This window comes from Dermacentor silvarum, chromosome 6, assembly GCF_013339745.2.
Source record: "Dermacentor silvarum isolate Dsil-2018 chromosome 6, BIME_Dsil_1.4, whole genome shotgun sequence".
Taxonomy (NCBI): Eukaryota; Metazoa; Arthropoda; class Arachnida; order Ixodida; family Ixodidae; genus Dermacentor; species Dermacentor silvarum.
The window spans coordinates 98,386,422-98,411,119 of record NC_051159.1 but is presented as its reverse complement, the minus strand read 5'-3'; the positions used below and the strand labels follow the sequence as shown (position 1 = coordinate 98,411,119).

General features: G+C 44.2%; 1 protein-coding gene across 1 annotated transcript in view; it reads right to left on the bottom strand.

Annotated features, from left to right (window-relative positions):
- Window positions 1-4,177: 4,177 nt before the first annotated feature.
- LOC119455741 (protein turtle homolog B-like) overlaps window positions 4,178-24,698 on the bottom strand; it is a 144,026-nt gene continuing 123,505 nt past the window's right edge. Inside the window, 15 exon segments of the mRNA XM_037717172.2 lie at window positions 4,178-8,204; window positions 8,748-8,972; window positions 10,793-10,956; window positions 12,283-12,316; window positions 13,240-13,398; window positions 14,612-14,884; window positions 16,376-16,483; window positions 17,185-17,370; window positions 17,887-18,183; window positions 18,715-18,751; window positions 18,753-19,039; window positions 19,465-19,731; window positions 20,300-20,581; window positions 21,274-21,528; window positions 22,213-22,872. Of these exon segments, the coding sequence (XP_037573100.1) occupies window positions 8,041-8,204; window positions 8,748-8,972; window positions 10,793-10,956; window positions 12,283-12,316; window positions 13,240-13,398; window positions 14,612-14,884; window positions 16,376-16,483; window positions 17,185-17,370; window positions 17,887-18,183; window positions 18,715-18,751; window positions 18,753-19,039; window positions 19,465-19,731; window positions 20,300-20,581; window positions 21,274-21,528; window positions 22,213-22,872 (3,398 nt within the window). The 3' untranslated portion in view covers window positions 4,178-8,040.

The following is a 24,698-nucleotide window of genomic DNA, read 5'->3' as shown; positions in this document are numbered from 1 at the left end:
TTGTACCTCACAGAATCTCGACTCATTGGTGTACTAGTGATGCAGGAATGAACTCCGGTCTTGTTCAGTGCATAGTGCACATAATCAATTTCTCAGGACGCGTGAACTCCGACGAGAACTGTCAGCGCCTGCAACAAGAGTTTACTTACGCTGTACTGCGCACAGCAGTAATCCATGCTTGTCGGCTGTCTGTTTCGTGCATTCTGTTGCGAGTCGGTGGAATTTCACTGCTGGCATCAACCCTTTCGTGTGTACATTGCTGGTTTGGGATTCCACAACACAACAGCAACTACCAGCCTTTCGTAATTGCTGGTTTGGGATTCAGCAACACAACAGTAACTACCAGCCTTCCGTAGGGGCGCAATCGCAAACGAGAGACGTTTTGCGCTGCAGACTATGGCTACGTTCACACTTGGGAAGCGGCAAGCGGGTGGAGAGGCCAAAGCGGCCGGAAAATCTTTTCCGCGCATGTCCAAGTTCACATTTGTTTTGCTACCACCGCGGCCACCGCTGCCGCTTTCGTCCACATCCATCTATAGTCTGCGTACGTTTGTCGGCGGGGTGGCGCTCATTATCGCATTATTTCGAGCGGTATGTTCATTCACTGACCCACCCGGCCGTCATCAAAAGTGATCATCTTGCGCAATTTCGCGTGTCATCTGCGACCTTCAGTAAGTTCCTCGTTGGCGTTCTGTAATTCTCCTCAGACGGGCGCGGTAGCGCTGTGTCACAGGTTGCTGCATAGGCGTGATTATATTTCTTTAATAGCTTTTATTTACAAGTTGTAATAACATTTCATCATTTCGTATTATTTTCGGCGCCTCCAGGACACGAAAGCGGCAACGGGAACACCAAAGCTAAAACCCGGGCTGGCCCTTGTGTTGGGGCTCGCCGAAGCCTGCGCGTCCTACGTGAGACCTACGCTCCCAATCTATCGTCGCGACGAGAAAAGCACCCCGCGACTTCTGCAACATACCGTGCACGAGCGAGGAGAATTATGGAGCGCCAACGAGGAATCTGCCTAACTATTGTCTGTCATGGAAGTGGAAGAAGAAATGGCTTTTATACTTCTACCTACTTGTTTTCTAGAAATGGACAATGAATAAACGGAAGACAAGAAAACCTCGGAAACGGCAGTGGTGGGTTCGCCTGGCTTTGGTAAAGTGTAAGAAGTTGGGTCACGCCAAGGGTTCGTTGCCGCACCTCCGGTCGCGCGACGTTGAATACTATCGCGAGTATTGCTGACAGTACGTTTTAGTACTTCTCTTGTCGTAGAGCAAGGGGTGGTTCTTGATCGCGTCGATCAGCATTGCAGCCTACACTTTTGGTGCCATGTTCAATGTTACGACCGGAAGTTTACATGCTAGTGTAGCTTCCGGTCGAGCAGAACGACTTTCCGCCACGTTTCCGCTTCGCCATGGCGAAAAAATCGGTCCGAGACCAATTTGGCTCGCCGCCTGTTTTTCTGCCTGTTTTGCCGCCTAGGCGGGCGGATTTTTGCAAGATTTTGCCGCTTCCGCCAGCTTCGAGACCAAGTTCCTACGCGAACGCGGCCTAACCGGCACCTGAAGGGAAGCGGCGGAAATGTATACCGGAAATTTCGACCACCTGGGGACTTTAACGTGCACCTAAATCTAAGTAAACGGGCCTCGAGCATTTTCGCCTTCATCTAAAATGCGGCTGCCGCATTTGTTGCTTCATTTGTTGCGCATTGGTTGTTTCAGAATGCGGCCGCCACATTCGCGCCCAAAACCTCACAGAGTGTCAAGGCCTTGACAAACACCGTGACAGTTTTTTTTTTTTTTTTTCTCATATGCAGACATGATTCGCTGTAAATTACCAACCCAAACGGAAGCGCCCAGGAATGAAAGTGTGAAAGTAGCACCGGTTTCTTGAAATATGTCAGCGCGAAGCGACGAGAGCAAAGGGTGGGTTAGTGGGGGGGGGGGGGGGGCAAAAAATTTCGGGGGGGGTTTGAACCCCCCCAACCCCCCCCCCCCCCCTTGGCTACGCCACTGCATCCTACAGATTCTAAATAAACGTGTCTTCAGAAATACAGTGTGTCGTTGTAATGCTTCAATCCTAATCGCATTAACGACAACAGTCATCGTGAGATGGCCCTACTACCGGAATTTTTTTTCGAAATCCAGGCATATTTGTTTTGTTTGTTTTATGTACTCCTTAATTTTTTATCGATATGTGCTCTTCACTTTTCTGTTTCTTTTGGTTTTTGTGCCCTGTCATTACTATTCTGCAGTGCATGCCAACATAAACCGGTTACAACCAGTATGTGGCGTTATTTATGCTCAAGTTTACTGGGACTGCACAATTTTCCCTGAGCCAAGACGAAAAGTGGCACCTAGGGCTTAGAAGCATTTTCACGCCATAAGCATAATAAAATGTTAGTTGAGTACCCTTGTAAAACGGACACATTTAAATACTCTTTTTTCCCTACTGCTGTTAGGGAGTGGAACAACCTCGACTCAGCAACAGCTGACATAGAATTATCAATTTTTAGTAACATGATAGAAAAGATTAAGGAATAACTGCTAGGACAGCTTTCGTCTTATGCAATTTTTTTTTACAATGTTTAGATCAATCTCTTATGTTAGATTGTATTAAGTTACACACTGTTAGGTTGTAAATAGTTGTGTTGCATTTATACTTCATGAGATTGTATTGTATCACAATTTAAATAGTTGTGTTGCGTTTATGTTTCATGAGATTGTATTGTATCACAATTTATTGTATTTATCACATTTTCTTTCCTCTTAGCGTCAGAGTTGACTTCACTAATTAAATGCATGAAACGATGTCTTTTTTTTTCTGCATCTTTATTTTTCCAGACTGTACTGTGTAGCTACATGTAGCGTATTTAACTTTTTGTACTTTGTATACACGTGTCCTGTGAAAAAATGCTGTATTAACGCTTACATTGTAACAAATGCCCACCTGCTATGGTCTCGATAAAGAGACTGGCAGTATTGAAAATAAATTCTACTGATGAACAATTTAGTGCGACCGACATAAGTGCCATTGTGCCAACTGACTGTTTTTACTACGTCCTCAAGCACATAGCCTTCACTAATTTGCAGAGTAGCAAAGATTGGATTACCGCGCTTCATTTTCCGACTACATTTGTACTTGCATGAAGTATACACCTACCAGCACAGGGCCCATTTCACCCTGCCCCAACCCTTAAATAAATTGATAGCAATGCTCCAACAGTAAGTGCATGACTCAACGGATAATTATCTGAAAAGAATGCGGAATTCAATGTATTAAAAAATCTAGTTCATTCTGCAACAATCACCTATCGTGTACAAATGCACGCTGAAACCATCCAAACATGTTATTCTGCCCTGCACATGCATTCACATGTACACGTAATGGTCACTGCCCTGCCTTGTTCTCGGCATTCCACAAAGAAAATACTATGCGAAAACGCTGCGACCTGCTGCTGATTTGAGGCAACTCAAAATAAGGAGAACAATTAACCAGGGAAACGCGAAGGTTGACTGCATTTCCCCCTCCCCTCCTTAAAGTGAAAGGAAAATATATAAAAAAGAAAAAAAAGCATCAAAGAAGTGCTGAAATAAATTTTTGATTTTGTAGAAACTCTACGACTTCCTTTTTGCACTCAAAAGGATCACACTTAGGAAGTATGAAGGTTGGGAAACACTTCTGTTTTAATCTGATACTAAAGTTGTTATCGAAACACCGGACTTGGCTTCGTCGACATTATTGTGATGTCGTTACATGGGGCAAAATGTGCTGACGCCATGTAGCAATAAGGCTAGGTATGACTACACTGCTCACAAAATAAATTAGTTCTGTACCTGTTTCTTCTGGCTACGACTGCTGCAGCTGTCACATGCGAGCGCTGCCAGAATAAACGTATACAGCACTTGTCTTATGAGCAATGTCGCCATACCAAATGAGCCAGTGTATAGATGACATCCTGATGCATCAAGCTTCTGGTTACCGGAACCGAAACTGGTTGGTACAAACAGGTACTATTATTGTAATTTATTTAAGGAAGATGTCATGACAGTAGTTATAAGTGCCTGCCAAGCGATTGCCAGAATTCTTCTTCGGGTAAATTGAGCTACTGGATTTACAAGAAGAATTCTGGCGAGTCTGACGGCACTCTGTCAGTACAAGTGAACTGGCCCAGTTGAGCTTCACAAAGCATGACATGTTTATTTACAGTGAAATACATTGTGTTGTGGAAACTTCACAACTGCGGCGAGGAACAAAGGCACTCTAGTACAGACTGCTCCGCTTGTCCATGCATTCACAAAAACGGGAAGAGATGCACAGCTTAAATATTATAAGGCACTGCAGAGTCCCCACATTCGGGTTTGGAAGCAACAAGTTCGTGCACCTCATTTGGTGGCAAGAAATGCATTACATTACAAAATTATACATGAAAGATAATGGTTGAAAAGAGTGAAAACTTACTTTAGTTGTCCTGCTGCCACATGTATATGAAAGAGTATCTGTACTGCGAGCTTGAAAACTCAAAATATGAGCTTTTTCAAGATTTTTTATGGCTTCACAAGTCAATATATTCTAAATTTCAATCAAATGTCTGAGTATCTAGAGAATTACTGCAAGCCTTTCAGAAGTACACCATGAACAAGTTAGGTGTATCATTCACTGTGAAAGTGCTATAATCTATGCTTTAAGATAGACCTTAACACAATATCTTTCTGCATAAATCACATGGCAAAAAGTGTTCATTACTGCCGATATTTGGCACTAATTGGCAAGAATAAAACCAATGCAACACCATGCAGGGGCATAAACTGAATTCTTTCAGTGTACTCGTGACATAGATTTTCACAAATGTTCATGAAAGCTTTCTCAAATTTCTAAATGTATGCCCAGAGAACGCCTAGCAAATAAAGTATAACTGTGCAAATTGTATAAGGCAGGGAGGGACAAAGGGAACATGCCTCACTATGTAAGCCGTCTATAAAGTAAAACAGGTGGATATAATTATATCACCATTTCTCAAAGTCTCATTATGTCCTTTTTACAATGAACGGTACTGGTTCTGTTTAAGTAGTTCATCATGGTCTGTGGGTGGGGCAGATGATCACGAAAATACATGGCTTTGCACTTTTTTTTCAGGAAGTGCTTTTCTTCTGAAACGCTCCCCAATATACCCATTTTGTACCTTACACACGGGCAATGATGAGAGACAAGAGTAAAGATAAAAAATGTAAACGTTGACACACATAAAAACAGCGACGCTCCCCCCTCGAGTTGGTTAAAACGACCCCAAAAAATATTATTAATAATAAAAAAAGAATGATTATGTACAAAAGTACACACAGAAAAAGAAAAGGTCGAAGCAATAGCAGAGCCTTTCAAATGGCTAGTGCCATCGTGATGTACAGCTGACAAGGATTTGAACACTACCAAGAAACCGAATAGCACCAGAGAAAATGAGCATTACCACATTGCAACAGCATCAGAGCATGAAACATCGTAACAGTACTAGGTGTACTGCTGAAGCTCTGTACACCAATATTAGATGAGTACTGAAATACTCTGACAGCATTTGTTGAACATGCAACAGCTTTGAAATAAAGCCCACATTAGAATGAGATGAACAAGACTGTCACTGTTACCTTGGTGCTGTCCATATTGTGACCAGTAGTACCTATATGTGACTCAACGTTATTGAAGACAGGCCATCAAAAGGAACAAATTGAAATGAACACAGTCTTAATTGCAACAGGATGTTAAGTAGTTTACCATTTCTAGTGCATGTTTTCAATCAATATTGTGAGGAAATAACAAGAACACACTGATAAATTAGGTACCTAGAAGGGCCACAGAACAAGGTATAAACATTTTATATACTAATGATGCAATTTTATGTCAGTAACAGAGACAGCATGAGCAGGCATGTTTTGTCATGTGCAGTACGAAGGATCTTTCTTGTGCAAAACAAGGTGTTGGGCAAGATTTATAGGCAAGTCTGGCAAGTTCATAAAAATTCACTTAGAACCTTGTGCACTAGACAATCATGTGCACTTTGAGATCTTTTCCCCTGGAGTTTTGCTGCAGTCCTCTGCAACAGGTAATTAACTTGTACCAACCACTATGAGCTCAATATGCCTGCGTAGTCATTATGGTACTGCGAATTGCGATGCAATGCTTATGATAAAGGAGCAGCTGTTTGAATAAGGCAGAATGTGGCGTTATTTCATGCAGAAGGGTACTTGTGATGGCAAGCACAGATTTTTATCACCTAACATTTTCATCTCAGAGAAGAAAACTAACCAAGTCCAACTTGGCACACCATTTAGTACTAGAGACTAATGTCATTTGCAGTGAAAACAGTCGCCTCTGTCATCAGTAATTTATCACTTAAATTTGAGTAGTTAGTAAGTTAAGACCACATTGCTTACCAAATGATGCAGCTGGTGAAGGTGCAACTACTGAAAACTATTTATTGCTAATTAGACCCTCATAATTAAAGCTAGTTGGTTTCATAGGCAAGATGACATCATGCGTAGACAGTGTGCCGTGGTCGAGAATGACAATAAATGACAGCCCAACCTGTACACTGCACACACGCCATTCTGTTACTCATGATTTTTTAATAAATGTAAGCAATCTAGCCATGTGGCACACTTCGAAAGACTTGAAAACTGATGCTGGTATTAGTCCTCTGATGATGACCGAATAAATGAACCAGATGAAGCAAGATTCCAACTGCTTGCCTGCTATGAATGAACATGAACACAACAGACAAAAGCGTTCCAGTAGCAAGCAAGTGAGCACCACTTAAAGCTTTAATACTACTGTAAACAATCGTTCGTGGAGCAGTTCGGCAAGTATAATGAAGTAGCAGCCTTAACATCAGGCTCACTTCTTTTTACAATAGCAAACAATGGGTAAATATGTTTTTGCTGTATCGGTTAGAAAACAACTGCAGAATGAAGATGGCTAGAGTAAGCAAGATGATGCCAGATCATGGCCCTTCAGTGATTACTTTCAAGTTACAATAAAAAATGTTAACAGCTTGAGCTACTCAAGAGTTTCGCGTGCTTCCACTGAGCATGAGTGTAGTAACAATCTTTCTACCTTAGTTTAAAAAAAAGCATCCAGCACAAGCCAACAAGAGCCAAGTGGCAAGAAGTTTGGCCCCCATAAAAATGTCTTACACAAGCACTGTGGTGGCATATCTCTCCTAATGCAGCACCCTAAATATCATAATAAAAACCTGTCAATGAAGAGCAAGCAACTAGAAAACAAAATTGACACCCAAGGCACGAATAACACTCACTTTGAGCAAAAACACAAGGAGCAAAAGAGGCACTGCCAGAGCTTTAACATCAGTTTCTTGCAGCCACTGTGCGGTGCACATTGCCACTTGTGCCAAAAATGGGTTCGCGACAGCACAGATGTGGCTGTTCTGTCAGACTCAACAATTGCGAACATGCTGTGAATGGGCAAAGCCCATCACGAGTTGCCGCCAAATGTTCTTGCACTTGTGTTTCTGTCCCTAGCGCTACACATTTGAAGTGTTGAAGTATGATTCTCACGGGCCGATTTCTACATTCATCGAAGACGCTAGATGTGGCCGCTCTCTCAAACTCAACAATTGCGAACTTGCTGCGAGTGGGCAAAGCCCATCACGAGCCGCCGCCGATTGTTCTTGCACTTGTGTTTCCGTTGCTAGCACTGCACACTTGGAGGCGTTGAAGCTTGAAGGCTGATCCTTAGGAGCTGGTTTCTAGATGTACTGAAGACGCTAACACCACTAGGTTGCCTCAGCACAGTTGGCTCCATTCTTTCTGCTTTGACTCTCGAAGCACACCTGCTGCCGACGGCCAGTTTCTTTCATCGTGCAGCAACATGCACACACACACACGCACACACACTGTATTGTTTTCCAGGCACATTGTGGTCAGAGTCTGTCAGATGCTAACAGCCACACAGCCAACTCTGCAGGCACTCCTGTGTGTCCACAGCTGTTCAAATGCAACAGAACAATCCTCCAAGTTGCGTGGATGCTCACACGATTATTTCCCGCACAATGCGTCGGTTCCTAGAGTTCGGAGTGGAGTAGCCGGATTCGAGGCTTTCATCAAAGGACAATGAGATCTGTGGGTTCTTGTCTTCGTCGCCCATGGTGGCATAGGGATCTGGAAGTCCGCTAACGTCATAGTAGGGGGAGTCTGAAAGGTGAAGCCAACAGGTAGGCGGAAATTAGAAGCAGCTTCCATAATCTTTGTCCGACCACAACCAGAAGTTTTGTATACCTCTGTTTGTAACAATTCCAGACTGTACTATCAGCACCATTCACTATTTTATTCCAACAGATTCCCACTGCTCCCAAAAATAATTCTTCAAAAGTCAAAATGTGTTTGCTGAGCAGTGCAATCTTCTTGCACCAACATTTAAAAGTCCCACGAAGATCTTCACCATAACTGTTACAGACTAGCTGTATCAGGGTTGACAGTGTGCATGTTGAATATATCATCTAGTAGAGAAAACCTTTTGACAACTATTAATGACAACCATTTGTCATTAAAGCAGACAGCACTGCATCTGATAGGTGACAGATATTCACATTGTTACACATATATATTTTCTGCAAAGGTAGTGCGAAAGTCAGTAGCACTAGACTGTCTCTTAAATAGAGCAACATATTTTGGTACTACGCCATTAATTTCACACATGGCTATGAAAGAGATGTCTGAGAGAATCTGGACACTCACGCAAATGTTCCCTGTTCTTGAGGTTCATGACGTCCTCGTTAAGGCCTTGGTAATCATCTGGGTAGTAGTACCCAGATGGCATGCGGGCATCGTAGGGCTGGTACGATGTTTCCGGAGGAGTAGACATCTCTCCCTGGCCTCCCTTTACCCAGAGATCGCCGGCACCATCACTACCATTGCCACTGTGCACTCCATCCAACATGTCTGCTGATCCGTAAAGCATACCTGCGATGCACAAACATGCTTATTAAATAATAACGAATTTAGAGCCAAAAACACAAACACAGAAAGGGAAGGACATAAAGACAGGAGGGGCGATTTAAGCACAAGGCTTCATAAGGCTGAAGTAGAGGGGCAAGACAGTGAGCAGCACTAAAGTAGGAGCCACATGGTACGACCTGGCGTGCAATGTAGCATTTGGTGTGCCTAACTGGAAGCCAATTTTGAAGCATTTTGTTGTCCTCTAGAGCTGGATAAGATGCTCTCCATGTGACAAACTTGGCATATTTTCGTCATTCGAGTCGTCCGGCAACCGCACTGTCATTTGGCCACAGCCAATGACGGCACGACTGACACTAGTTTGCTGTACCACCGCTCATGTCATCACAAAAATCGGGTGCAATTTGATTTTGGCATGAAATAGTTACTATTTGAATAAAGTTATCTCGAAAGTGCGCCTGTTCTGCAAAGCAGTGCCTTGTACTGAGCCACTGGCAAGATCGGGAGCCCTGATGCGAGGGCATTTCACAAGTGGACAGCACACACCAACCATATCAGCGAGGCTGCTCTCTTGACTTCCATGTGTGCTCTTCACATCGATGGCATCAAGAAAACCACTTGTATTTAACTACGTGCAACATGAGTCTACAAATTTTAATCGTGTTGGCAAAAATAATTACTCTTTGACAAGCTCGGGCTGGATAGCAAGGGCCGTTGGCTACGGTGTCCGGCGAGCTAGGCCTACCAGCCCTATGAATGGCTGTCAGCAGAACCGTCAGTGGACAGCGCACCGTTGTGTAGCGTTTTTCGCTTTCGCAATGATGCTTGTATTGACAATGTACACGTAAAACAAAGCAGCATGGTGCAAAGTTGATTGTCTTGCACTTCTTAATGAGGATATGAAATCTTCCGAGCGTATGTCTTCCGAGCCGGGGCATTAGATCTGGGCTGAGCCTACACACCGCTTGCTCGTTTGGACGCTCGTCCCATGTGTCTTGAATTGTCGTATGCCACACGCCCAGAAGCATACAGAGCAGCATGTCGGATTGAAAACCGAATCATACCATGTATTCAGTGCTTAAGACAGCAACTACGGCTTTATTTCATTCATTTCGTATCTGTTCACTATATTTCCAAAAAGTGGCACTCATTTTCACGGTTTCAATTAGCATTACGCAAGCAGTCCTCCTAAAATCCAAAAATGTTGTCTTCTTGCAGACCCATTGGTTGCCTTCTTCATTAATAGCCCATGTAGATTTCAACAGCCCATACATTTGCTAATGCTAATCTTGCATTCACAAGTCTCAGCTGCTAAAGGCTTGTGTTCCTGCAATACCAGGTTATGCTACAGATATCCCATCCCTTGGTTCTGCACCGCTATGCCAATTTCGACATCAATATACAGTAGCACATTGTGTCGCAAAGTACACAAATCACATCCCTGTTAACGGGATGTGTACAGATACTCCCTGATGCCGAAAACAATGCCTCAGGCAGTCACTCAAGGCAGCTGTCACTAATATAGTATAGTACAGTATAGCAAACCCAAGCTGATGCAACTGGCATGCAAATTAGAAGGTGCATGTATTATACAATAATGCTTAGGTAAAGTAGCAAAATAACCATTCACAGGTCAAATGTTGAGGAAACATTGAGATAATAGGAAATTGCGAAATTTTCCCGTTTCACAAGGACAATTAAGTAAGTGAACTAGCAGCTTCAAAGCCAAACAAAGGTTCTGAACCAATTGCCACACTGTGAACTACAAGAATGTGACGGACAATTCGAAAGAACGAAAACGTGCAAGCTTTTGTGTGCTCTCTTACCATTGGACGTTATCTGGTTTCCAGCATGTCCATTGGTCATGTGTGGGGAGCTACCAATGCTGCCAGCATAGATGGTGTGCTTGCTCATGTCGTCAACATTGGTGTCCAGCCCCTTGCCCGCATCTTCATGATAATAAGGTCCGCTGATAACCTTTGGTCTCGCACTGTAATGCATCAAAGACAACTCGTATGAACAAAAGCAACTCCCTGGCAACTAGAATTAACAGTGACACAGGCAAAGTTTTTCAAATGACACCTGCTAGCTTGAGTGACTTTTCATCCTATTTCGATAATTGCCATAAGCAGTTGGGACTGCTACAACTCAGCAAAAAGTCATCTGCAAGCCATTAGAAATGGGCTATAATCTTTATTAATAGTAATAATGACCAGCTATCTTTGCTAACCATACTGCTCCGGTGGCAATTAAGACAGTCTCAAAAATAAAAAAATAATAAAAAAATTGCAGGCCTGCATTAAAACAAAAATAATATCCAATAAGCATATAAAATAAGACTAAAATATGAAAATGCCATATTTCCCAGTGTATAAGACATGCTTTTTTCAAAAATGTTTGGCAGTGTGTCATATATATAAAATGTTTGTCTTCGACAGCACGTCAGAAGATGGCTTCTCCTAGACAACATTCACTCCACGTAAATAAAGCACTTTCATTTTTATCATACAGAAAATGGTGTGACATCTTTTTCTTGGGTTGCCTAAATCTCTGGTAATCAGCGGCGCGTAGGAGGTGAGTGCGTCAGAATCGGGTAAGTATGGCTTCTTGCAACAAAGTTACATGCACGCGAACCCGTTAGTATCTCATTGCATAGTATGTACCTTTGTATAAGATGTGCATGTTATATATCAACTTGTTCGTAAAAATGGCAGTTTAGTGGGCGGGAGGGTAGTGCGTCTGATACAAGGGTGTGACTTATACACTAGAAAATATGGCACATCAAGGCATATTTCACCAAGTACGTAACATGCCAGTTTGACTGCTGATAAAATCATGCTCTCATTTTAAAATACAAAGTATTATGTATTAGCCACCTATCAGATGGGGACATCAAAATGAGAATGCCACACAATTTTGGGAAATATTGCACCATCAAAGGTCATCACAATGAGTTCATGCTGATGTTTACATCACAATGGCCAAAATGCAAAAACCCCCGTGTACTTAGATTTAGGTGCACCCCAGGTGGTCCAAATTTCCGGAGTCCCCCACTACGGCGTGCCTCATAATCAGATCGTGGTTTTGGCACGTAAAACCCCAGAATTTAATTTTTTTTAACATCACAATGGCATGTCAGAGTTCCACAGAAGGCCAGGAAAATCAATGATTTAATATGTGTATGGAAGCATATCAAAGTACTATAATAAAATAACAAAGAGAACAAATTACAGTATTTTGCATAGCCGTTATAAAATTGTGACCATTTTGGAACCACCATGAATAAGAAAGCATGCAAAGTAAATAGCAAACTTACTTTTGGACTTCTGATTCATAATCCTTCTTGTTTACTGCAATGTAACAAAGGAAACGACATTAATGAACTGCGATATATACAGTACAAACAAACTAAAAGGAAATTTGCCCACATCAGAAGCTGGTCACCTTTCGAGTGCCTTAAAAAAAGTTTCGTAACAGCTACACAGCAAAGTGCACCATATTTGTTATTTTTTTCAGTTTATTCCTAATCATAATGAACTACCAATTCGCTATTGTTCACAAAACGTATTTCAATGCTTATCTCTATGGTACTGATTAAATATATGCCCAGCATGCAGTCAGTTAAGGTGGGTCATACCAGTACTATTGCCCAAATCCACCTCCCTTTCCTCTTATCCACCAACACACTGTAACAGATCAGAGATGCATCGTTCACCAAATTACGCTAGCTTTCACGTGTTGAAGATGTTCATGGTGTCATAGGTAACTAGAGGCTCATTACAAGTAATTCTGCATGTGGCATAAAATGGGCAACCATTTGGGGTGACCAAATAGAAACCTCCAAATAGATAGAAATGGGGTGACCGAAGCGTGAACACAAAGAAATACGAGATGTCTAGTTGATCGATTTTCATATAAAGTTGTAATTATTCTCCTTCTGTGATGAATAGTAAATGGATATTTTAAAGTTTTGATTAACCATGATTTTCAATTTTGTTCTCATTTCACTTTCTTTTTCAGATTCCAAATGTCCATGACAATGCAGGTCTTTCCTGTAGAGTGGAAGCTATATCATTTTGCAAAGTTAACAGGCCCGCAAACATTATTGTACAATATATTTGCAACAGACACGAGGAATGTCTTTCGGTGTACTGCAGACCACTAGTAACACTCCAGGGAGTCAATGGAGCATATTTGAAGAAAGAGCTCCTATGGTGAACATGTTATGAGCTTTCCCCCTCTCTCTCTCATGTAATACACATCATTGACTCACCTTTGCTGGCTTTTCTCTTCCAGCAGCAGCACACAAACACAACCACAAGGAGGAAGAACAGTCCCGCAGCCACAGCAACGATGATAACAACATTCATGGTCTTTATGGTCACAGGGGCACCCACTGGATGTAGACTGCCCTCCGTAGTCATGGAAAACTCTGCAAGGGCCGAAAAACAAAGTGAATTTGCAACAGCGTGTTTGGTTCAAACAAATCAGTTCATTCCACCATTCATTATCAGCAACACGTTTTTGTCTACAATATGGAACAGTCAAAGTGCAGGGTGAGAAAGTCAAGTGCAAATATGACAAACACGTGCAATGTGTTCATTGATTAAACAGTGCTATGTTCAATCAGTTCATTCCACCACTCATTATCAGCAATACATTTTGATGCACAATATGGGATACTCAAAATACAGGGTGAAAGAAAGCCAAGTGCAAGTATGAGCAATTGCAAATCCAGATTTAGTGTGCCTGTCATGAAATTATGTGAAAATGCGTATTTCGAGTGTTTGAAATGTTAAAATGGAGGCCTCTGAAGGGTGCCACGATCAAGCCACATGGGACAGCTCTTGAGGATAAGCGTGCACAGATTTATAGTGACTTTGCACCTAAACTAGCACCAGCCCCGTTTTTCGTACTCACATTACAATTACATTCACAATGATTCTGCCTTCACATTCTGCATGGTTTCTTGAACTGATCGGATCTGCTAATGATAACACTACAAAACACATTTCTTATCCTTTGTGTCTGTTTTCTGGGCAATGTGCATAAGCAATATACAGACTGAACCTTGATATAACAAACTAAATGTAATATAATTTATATAAATGTTTCTCGCCAATATTGGTATGCCATGAATATATACTTATAACAAATATTGGATATATATTAAATGTATTTTCATGTTAGATGTGACTTCATTATAGCAATGTTCAACTGTACCAATATCCGTGCCAAAAGCTTACGATAGTGTGGTCACCACAACAATCTGGAATTGTTGCCTAATCTGGCCGTGCAACCTCTTGCTGTGCTTGCTCTAAAACGTTTCTTGCCGATATTGGCATGTAACAAATATATGCTTAAAACAAATGTTGGATATCTAATGAAGGCATTTTTGTGTGTCAGATATGACTTCACTATAACAGATTGCAGCAACAGTACCAAATATAATCAGTGGCAAAAGTTCACAGGGGTGTGGCCACTGCAAAAATGTGGGATTGTTGCCCCAGTCTGGCCACACAACTTCTCAGAGAGAAGGTTCTGCTCTGCTTGCTTCGCCCAGAAATACAGTTTACGACTCTGAATTCGAGGTTGTAAGGCCAAGCTTTATGGATATATAAACTTTATCGCAAGCTCCCACTCACCGTCAAATGGTTCAGCCAGACGCTCATCTCCACACCATGAAGCATTGCTCTGAAGGCAGAGCAGCACACGGATGTCCACGAGGGCGGCGGCATTGGCAACTTCCAGAGAAATCTGGGGACGGTCTACTTCCACCTCAGCCAGGGGCATCCACTGCTCCTGGCCACGGGCGCGACCTTCGACCCTCGCCAAAAGCCGCTCTGTGTTGAGTTCGACGGTGAAGTACACGCGGCCCGTCTCTTGGTCGTATTGGGCAGACATTGGTCGCGGCATGTCTGAAAAAGCGTGGGAAAATTTACATGATTAGCCCAAGCAGGGACACAGAAAGAGTGACCAAATGACTCAACTCAATATGACACACAAAACAGTTTTAATGAGACAAACGTGTCTTGAATTGTAAAATATGCATATGAATTGTAAATCTGCAACACCAATAGATCCTTTTCTCAGTAGAAGTGGAAAGAATTTCGACAGTGAGCTGAACTGCACTGGCAGTCATGGAAACTAAATAAATACTATGGAAATGAATTGTGCTGTGAACAAGACGCATCACAGTGCGAGTTTTTCCGAGCTTCAGCTTTTCTGTTACACGAAGTTTCAAGATAATGACCATGCATGAGTGCAGCTACATGTTTGTTTTTTTTTCATGTTTTTTTAAAATAAGAAACTGCATAAAAAGTAGTACAGTAGATTTCTGTTAATTCGACACCAGTTAACTCGGTTTTTTGGTTAATCCGATCTCGGCCGAAGATCCTTGCCTGCGCCCATGCATTTCTATGAGCTCAAACTTTAATTATTTCGATCCTAAATTTAACTTTTGCCAGATGATTCTAAGTTTACAAGTCAGCACACACGCACCTGACCCCGACAGCGACCCCTTTAGTGGCAGTGTCTGTTTCGGCAAAGCTTAGAGGGCAGTGAATGCTTTGAACACACTTCATCGATCATCGAAAACGCCCATTTTCGGAAGGATTTCAAGAAAGGATTTTCCCTACGAAGATTTTCAAGCAATAACCGTAGCTCACAATGTCTTATTACGGTACTTACCCGATTTTAACACATCCATTTCTTTTTTTAAAGAAAATTTGGGCCGGAAATTGATAATGCAATGCAATCAGACAAGAACGCAAAACCGCCTTCGCAACGTTCGTACGCTTTACCTCACAACATGCACGTATTGCGGCAAAGCTAACTGAAACAGTGTGGCAAAGCTGACTTTAGAAAACCGGTCGCTATCGTGCAACAATATATCTTGCTAAAAAATGGGTGCACATTAGACTTCTACTTTGTTTAGGAGCCTTAATGTCATTTCTGCGTTAGGGTTCTACTTTGGACACATGTAAAGTAGGTGCGCGTTTGATGCGGGGGCGTGTTAGAATCGGGCAACTACTGCCAAATGAATCAGCGGTGTGTTTTGGCATCTTTTCTGCATCGTGCTCAATTCGACCCGCCGGTCCCTTCAGGGTCAAATTAACGGAAATCAACTGTAGCGGGTAAAGAACACCAATGTGGCTAGTTATAACTCGGTCTTGTCAGTCTATCTTCAGATTTCAGATTGTACAAGCTAAACATGGCAACAAGACACAAGTTCCCATCAGCATACACAAGCACAACTTGTCTATTTAATAAGTTGCAGAAAAGAAGCACCTGCAACAAACACTCACTAAACTAACACACAAAACATGAACAGTACAAACTGTTTAGTCAGTGAATGACCTTGCAATGTGCAAGTACAGTGAGAGATGACAAATGCCTCTGACACTTACCCTTGAGGTTAACCTTTGTTTGCACTGTAATCTCTTCAGAGTATGAGCTGAATCCCCTTGCATTAACAGCCACAACCTTCATTACATACTCTGACTTGGGCTCCAAACCTGGAAGACATAATGCAATTACAAAATTAGAAAAATTTACAGCATATATGGAAGATTTCAAGTGTACTACAAGATAGGTATTGTTGTAAGAGAGACACAATACAGGGAAGAAATATAGTAAATGCGCAAAATTAAACATGGATAATTTATAACTCCAACTGGATATCCAAGCAAATCTTAAAATTTAACCGACCAGCTAGGTTTTATAATGCATTGCAAAACTGCTTCGTTCATGCTACACTTTCTGTTTATTCAAACTTGGTGCCTCCTCAGGCAAAAAAGCACTCAAGTGATATGGAATCCACAGCCAAAGATATCCAATGTAAATACATCCATAAAGTAATGAGAAATAGAACTATGGCTCAAATAGAGGATTTCATACTGTAATCTTGTGCACTCACTGGGCAATCAGCCAGAGATCACTTTATAGCAGGATGTGCTGACTTCAGAATGACAAACTTGCTTGAAAAAATTTTTGTTAGCTTTGTGCATGTGTACTCGAGGTGACTAAACTTCTGTAGAAAAAAGCTTAAATGTACTTCACTTGTAAATTTGACTTGACATTATAAATTGCTGCGCTGTTCTGGACATAATTTTCTGCTTCAACTTTCTACCACTCAAACGTGAAATAATTCAAGCAAAAATTAGAGTTTGACATATTATAAACTTAACTATACAAGTGTGAAACTTTTCTTCCTCACCAGTTATAGTGCAAGGGTTGTGAGATCGGCAGGACTCATTCTTTGTCTGTCCACTGGCAACATTGGAGTAAGTGACGACAAATTCTGTGTTGCTGAAACCACCATTGAACCCTTCAGTCCACTGCAATGTGACCTTGTCAGAATCGCTGCTCACAGCCACAAGACGTCCCGGTTGGTCAGGTGCACCTGCAACAGGCAGAATACGCACACTGCATCAGAACAAGAGCTATCTGTATACACTATGCAAAGAAAAATTGAGGGACAAGTTAAGTGCAAAATACCATTCCACGGTGAACTATATTGTGTATGAGAGAACACAAATTATCATTTAATGAAGAGTAGCACAAATATCACGAAATTACTCAAAGTAGTCTTTCTTTGCATATGATGCATATGATTCACATGCAAAACTGCCTATTTCAGCAAAAGCTAGCGCAATGTTGCACACATTTAAATAGTAACAGATAGTGACTGGTTCAATGAGTTGTCAGCCACCAGCCACAAGGCAGACCAGAGAGGAGTCATGTGTGGTTTGCAAGGAACAGTTTACCCTCCCTGGCTGCAGAGTACATTCCTCGCAGAATCACACGTGCTTGCACGCAAAAATCTAAGCAGCGCAATGCACGTATTCAAACTTTTGGGATGCAATGTAGCTCATCGAATCTATCGAACGCCAACTGAAAGCCAACACAATCTACTCACTCTTCTTGACGAGCTTGAGTATTGTTCGCTGAACATCCCCGACCTGGTTCCAGGCACGGCAGGTGTAGTCGCCGTAGTCACTTTCTTTGACGTCTGCCACTGACAAGGCACCGGTGTAGAGGTCATCTCCATCATCAGTCACGTTAGTGGCATAGTTGGCGTAGCGTTCGAGGATGCGACCCTTGAAGACCCATTCAAAAGTTGGCTCGGGGTAGGCCTGCATCTGGCAACGCAGCACAGCCATGTCGCCGGGGTCGAAGGCTACTCGATTGTAGGTGTGCCTCACTTGAGGAGGGTCTGCGGGACACAAAATCCGTGAGTCTTTCATGCGCAATGGTAAAAAAATGCTTTCTGTTATCTTAGAATAACACCTCTACATTTTAAATCCCTTGCACAAAAATACCACAGGCCTGCGCGACACATGTAGCACAGTCACAGTGCAAGTTGGAGGAGTGTCTCGATAGGAGTCCCTAAATATGAGTGAAGATGGTAACTAAGTATATGAATAGTAGTAATTTAATTATTTAAATGTTGTACATAGTTATCAAAAAACGCTCAGGTGTTGTTTATGATCGGAGAAGTAGGTCGCGAACGACATGCAGTGGGCCAGTACGCATACATTGTTGTTAGTGAATACAAAGTCCAAACATGACCCGGTTCGAGATGAGCTGCGTTGTGTGTTTGCAGCATGTATTAAATGAGAGTTAACCATGTTATAAGCAAAACCAACAAGAACTGAATTATCATACTAATCAAGTGGGCTGACCGGTAATGCTAATTACACATGACCACTAACATAGAACACCACTAGTCAAGAGAAGAACTCACGTTCAATCCTAAGCATCATCTCTGATTTGGCAGCAGCCACCAAAGCCATTGTCGAATAGGCAGGCATATTTTCCTCGGTCTTCGGGGGTGAGAGGTCGCTGAAATGTCAGTGTGCTTTGAACTGAGAAGACCTCATTGTCCTCAATGTTCTCGATAGTCTTGATTTCAAAGCCAGACTCGGGGCTCATCTGTAGTTCCTTGTCTCGGTGAGTCCAATGCACTTGCGGCTTGGGCTTTCCACGGGCACGGCAAGTGACTGACTGGCTCTGGTCTCCCGCTTTGCGGATGATTTGGGGCCTCAGAGGCACCACAATAGTAGCCGCTTCTGCAAATTTTCAAAAGAGAGGAAAAATGTCAGTTTGCATACTGTTCGTTTCAACAAAGCCAATTGAAATTTAAAAATGCCTCTAATCAGTGATGCCAATTTAGTACATACTTCAATTACAGCCATCACAGCAACCAGAATTTCGAGACAATATGATACAACGAAAATCTTCATAACTGTTACTATTACGCACTGCAACGATAAAGTGCTACCTTGAAACTTGACAGTGATGAGGTTAACAGAAAGACATCTTATGTATCATAAAATGCACTAAACATAAAAGCCTGTATATCTGCTGATGCTAAAAGGGCTAGTTTAACAGTTTGGGAAAAAGAAAAGAAACCCACATCCATCTCTACCCAGCTAGCTGGAAGAGCGGAAATACAGCCTAAAGAAAGAAGAAAGGCCTGAAAAGTAGTTCTCACCATTGACTGCCAAGTAGACTGACGCAATGGATCCCTTTCCCAGTGCATTGTGTGGCTGGCAAAAGTACCGTCCCTCATGGCTGCTATGCACTGAGAGGAAGCTGTGGTTGGACCGGTGGCCGAGGTCAATGTGCTCCTGTCCCTCACGCCACCAGCGGTACTCCGGACGTGGCCAGCCGGGAGGGCGGGCACCACACGTTAGCACAAAAGGGCGGCCGGCCACAGCTGTGGGGCCCTGAGGAGTGATCTCTGCCTCTCCAGGTTTGTCTGCAAAGTAAACAATACAACACATCTGAGTGATTTGTTTTTATATTTTACTTGAACAGACAAAAGCACAGTGATTTAGAAATCCTGCAGTTTGTTCAAGCTTTATATGCTAGTCTCAAATTGATGCCACATGGAGGCGGTGCTAAGGTTACCTAAAAGGGGGATTAGTTTGCGACACTTCTGAATGTTTGTGCAGTGTGTCACCTGTGTTGACAACGGCATTTCACTGTCCAGCAGCAATGTATATAGTGTATTGGTGAGATGAAAATCAAGCTTGCCACCAACGTATGCCTGAAAAAAACTTTGCTTTCTAGAAAGCAAAGCATAGAGCATATCAATAGGGACATCGCTGCTAATCTCGCAAATGTCCTGCGAGATAACTTTTTAAAATTACGGCTTAATATTAAAATGTCAACCAGGCAACCTGAGAAATAAAAAAGGGTGATTTAAAATATTTTCTCTTTATGACATTACGTGTCAGAATGAGAACTGTATTCTTCAATATACTCAAAATGAGAACTGCATTCATGATTTCAAAATGAAAAATCTGTTGTTAGTTTTCACTTACGTCGCACGTGCAACACAACCGAGTCGTTGCCGACCACCTCTGTATGGATGGCAGTAGCAGAAGGTCGCATGATGACCGTGGCCTGGCATATGTAGGTGCCGGCGTCCTCAGCAGTGACTCGGTCCAAACGTAGTGTGTCTCCCTGGAGTGCGAACTGGCCATCTCCTTGCTTGGTCCACAAGATGGAGTGTGGTTCGGGGTTAGAGGCAACATTACACTTGATGGCCACGTTTTCTCCTTGTGCAGCTTCCTGCTCCGGTAGCACATTCACGCGGGGTCCATCTGTGGGAATAAAGAAAAGAGGCAGTGTATCAAAGACATGTCGTACAACAAGGTAATGGAATGCAGGAGTGCGTAAAGTATGACAAATTCCGGTAAAAAAGAATTGTCACACAGCTATTCAGTTGAACAACTGACCATAATGAACTTTACCACTACCAGGCCCAACTAAATCAAAGAAGTGAAATACAAAGAACAGTCACATTTCTTCTCAATGTACGCAAAGGCTCCGCACTTTTGCTGAAGTTCGACACCTTCATGAATAATCTATCAGCTCCTACATTAACATCTGTAAATATTGGATGAAGATGATAGAAAATCTATGCAATAAACAGATACTACTCGAAGGTCACAAGGATGTATCCAAACAATCTACATAAGAAAATAGACTAAAATGTTACAAAGAGGAATCAGGTGTATTTAAAATGCATTTATGGTGGCAGATGCTACAGACAAGGTGAGAAATAGCTAGCACATGAATCAGCAGCAATTTCTTCAAATATTATTACCTTGCTCCTGTATATTTATTGATCACAACAACATGTCTGAAACTGACTATACAGTAACAACTGCAGGGGTACACAGTGCAGCATCCTTATTCACGACCTAGTGCCAGGTAGTTTTCCATACATAAGAAACTTCCTCTGTGCCATGTTTCTGCATAAATATGCTGAGAAAGTGGCACAAATACTCACACAGCACACTAAGATGCAACTCTGCTTGTGAAGGTTGCAGGATTCCATTGTCAGCGACACAGGCATAGTCACCACTGTCTTCAGGAGTCACAGATGGAATTGTGTGATTGTACGTATTTGACAGCAGCTGGCCTCGCTTCATCCACCGCACAGACCGCACAGGAGGATTGGCCAGCACAGAGCAAGTCAACGTGGCATCAGAGCCCACCATGACGTTCAATGGGTTGTAAGGGCCAACCGTGATCTTGGGTGCATCTGTGCAAAAGAAGACAATTTTTATTATTATAATGTGCAAATGCATAAAAGCACCTAACAAGTACAACAGTGCCAAGTGAACAAAAAACAGGTGGGCATTCTTTCTACACATTTGAATGTGCATTAACTAAATAAAGTCTGACATGCTAAGTACTTCCTGTGTTGCAGTGTAATCTGATTTACTTGGGGTAATCACTGCAACTGTCTGTGAAACCACTGTTACAGACGTTATAAGAATGTCCTGTGCTTGGTGATTTACATACATGTGGCACATGGTGCAATTGTGCAGGTGTGTGCATACAGATAACAGCATGAAAGGATCAAAAACGAACTTGATTAAATGAAGGTAATAACGCACACTGCCTTCAATAAAAAGAGACAGCCTGATTTGTAAACCGTTTTTTTTTTTTCTTTTTTTAGTGTTTACGGACTCAGTGCAGTATGTTCACTCTGCTTGTGCCCAAGTACAGCTAAACCCAACCCCATCCGCGAGTACGCAAAATGGACTAGAAAGGAGTTGACTACTGGACGAGCACGTATACTCCCACAAAGGGAGTTTGCAGGGTGTTCTCAGCGCCTGCAAATGTTGGGGCATTTCTTGCATGCAGTCCCCAAGAAAGAGAGAGAGAGAGGGGGGGGGAAGACTTTCGTGCAGAGCAGAGTAGCCAGCGACCAGCGACTCACAGTGGACGCGGATGGTGGTGCGCGCCTCGTAGGCGCTTCCCTGCGGCATGGCGCGGTTGGTGACGCGGCAGCGGAACTCGGCGCCGTCGTCCTCGCGTCCGGGAGTCAGCGTCAGCACCGCGGCCGTCGGCCGGTCCCGGGCGCCGCCCCGGGTCAGCGCCGATGGCAGCCGTTCGTCGCCGCGGAACCACTCGACATCGGGGTCCGGGCTGCCACCCTCGCTCGCGCACGTCAGCGCCAGGGGCTCGGCCTCACGCGCCGTCGGGCTCGACGGCGTGATGCGCGGCTCGCCCGGCGCGATGAGCACGGTCACCTCGTACGCAGCGTTGTGCACGTCGGCGCCGCTGCCGCCTTCCTTGAGCTTGCACTCGAAGTGGCCGTTGTCCTTGTCGTACTGGGCGCGCGAGATGAGCAGGTCGTAGCGGCCCTCGGCCGGGTAGTACTCGACGCTGTAATGCGAGTCCAGCGCGCTACCGCTGATGGCCGCGTTGTCCTTGCCATGCCGGTTGGTGCGGAACCAGTAGTAGAGCAGGTTGCGGCTCGCCAGCGCCGGGTTGAAGTGGCACGAGAGCCGCAGGCTCTCACCCTCGACTACGTCCCGCCCTTCGGGTTCCAGGGGCGTGCTCCTGCTCGACCGCGCCGCCAGCAGCACGGCCAGAACTGCGAGAGAGACAGAACATACGAGCGGTGAGCAGAACATACGGGCGGTGAGGCTAGAGGCAAATGTGATGTACGCACAGTTCGCGGCGGTGTTCAAGACGGTCAGGTCAGTACATGTCCATTTAAAAGCAAACGTGAGTCTATCACTAGTTTTCCCTCCCCAAAATCACCGACGAAGTGCATTGCTGTTCTCCACAGATTTTCCCAGCCGACCTTAAGATAGGCTTTTGTGAGAAAATGTTGCACGGAACGTCAATGCATTTCGCCTCAAGCACGTGCGACGCAATCAGGCATTCTCTGTTATATCTTCCTGCCGCTAAAGATCTCGCTCTCTGTCCCTCGATGACTTCGTAAGAACGTTGGACAGCCACAGCGTGAAATCGAAGGCTTGTCCGTGGTTCAAATTACAAAATAGTGCCAGACTGGCGGTGTATCACAAGAGAAGCTTGTTGACGGTATGACACGCCCTGCTGGCATTTGCATATTCCAACTCGCTCCAGGAAATAGATGAATAGAAAAAAAAAGGCACAGCGGACGGCATAATGGCGCACTTAAGTATGGCATCACCTTGATTGCCAGCTTGGCTATAATAAAGGAAACGTTCTCCTGTATAAACACTCGTGCACTCGGCAGACCCGGTGGGTGGTCCTGGCTTCGAGGGTCACAGACGCCGCGGGCTGAATAAGAAGCCAGCCTGAGACGACAAGCAGACCTGCTCGGCAAGACACCTCGGCGAGTTCATGTCGTACCGACACCAATCCCAGTGTGCGCCTTTTCAATCAGAAGACGTGTCAAAACGCAATTCCCGGTCGCTACTCGGGCGCGCACTGAGACGGAGAAGACAAAAGCGGCGCGCGTCGAATTATAAATGGCGGGAACGGTAGAAACGCGCGAAAATAAGACAAAAAAACGCGCCTGCCCGCGATGAGGGATGCACCTGCCAGGACGCCGATCAACACCCTCGAGCCGAGCATTTAATTTCGCCCCAAGGGTATAGGAGAGGAGGAAGAATTCGCAGCCAAGCCGGTAGGCATTGTTTCAGGCAACGGCTGTGCCCCTTGGAGGTGGGGAAGGGGAGAGTGAAGCACCTTCACTACCTCCGAGATCACAGCAGCCAAGTAGAGGGGGTGGGGGGGCAACGTGCTTCATCAAGGTCGCTCCTGGAAGCCCGCAGCACACCGAGAGTGGGGGTCCGAGAAAGCCCGCGCTCGTGAGGTGGGTAAAAAGTAATCACGGTGGAACACGGCGGGATCCGCCCGTTCCACCACCACCGGGGGAGCGCGCGGGCATCAGGAGAGCGACGACGTCTCTTCGACTAGTCTAGAGCGCGCCCGCAGCCAGCTGCCGCCGCCTCAAGATCGGTGGTGCCTGTCCCCTCCTCCCCTCAGCAGCGGGGTAGATCGCGGGGCATGTGCGCGGGGGGTAGGCCGGGGCAGGGTAGGCCGAGGCCTCCTCCCGACGCTGACTATACCCCCACCACCACCACTAAATTCTGCCAGCTTTCTTGCGCGCAGGTCGCCCTCTAATGACATACGCTCCGGGAAAAAAAGCACGAGATTGAAGCCCATGCATGGGAGGTGCGGTGATGTTGGGGAGGGAGGGAGGAGGGGGGTGGCAGAATCCATTTGGATGAGAGGGGGAAATGTAAGGGCAAGGCCGAACGGCCGTCGTTAGAGGAGAAGAAGAAGGAGCGCTGCTGCCATCGTCTCGAATGAGACGTCTCTATCAGCGAGGTCCTCCAACATCTGCCCCAGAGAAGGACGCCCCCTCCTGAACGCACCTCCACCACCGAGTGCCAATTTCGGGGGCACGCAGCGGCGCTTCTG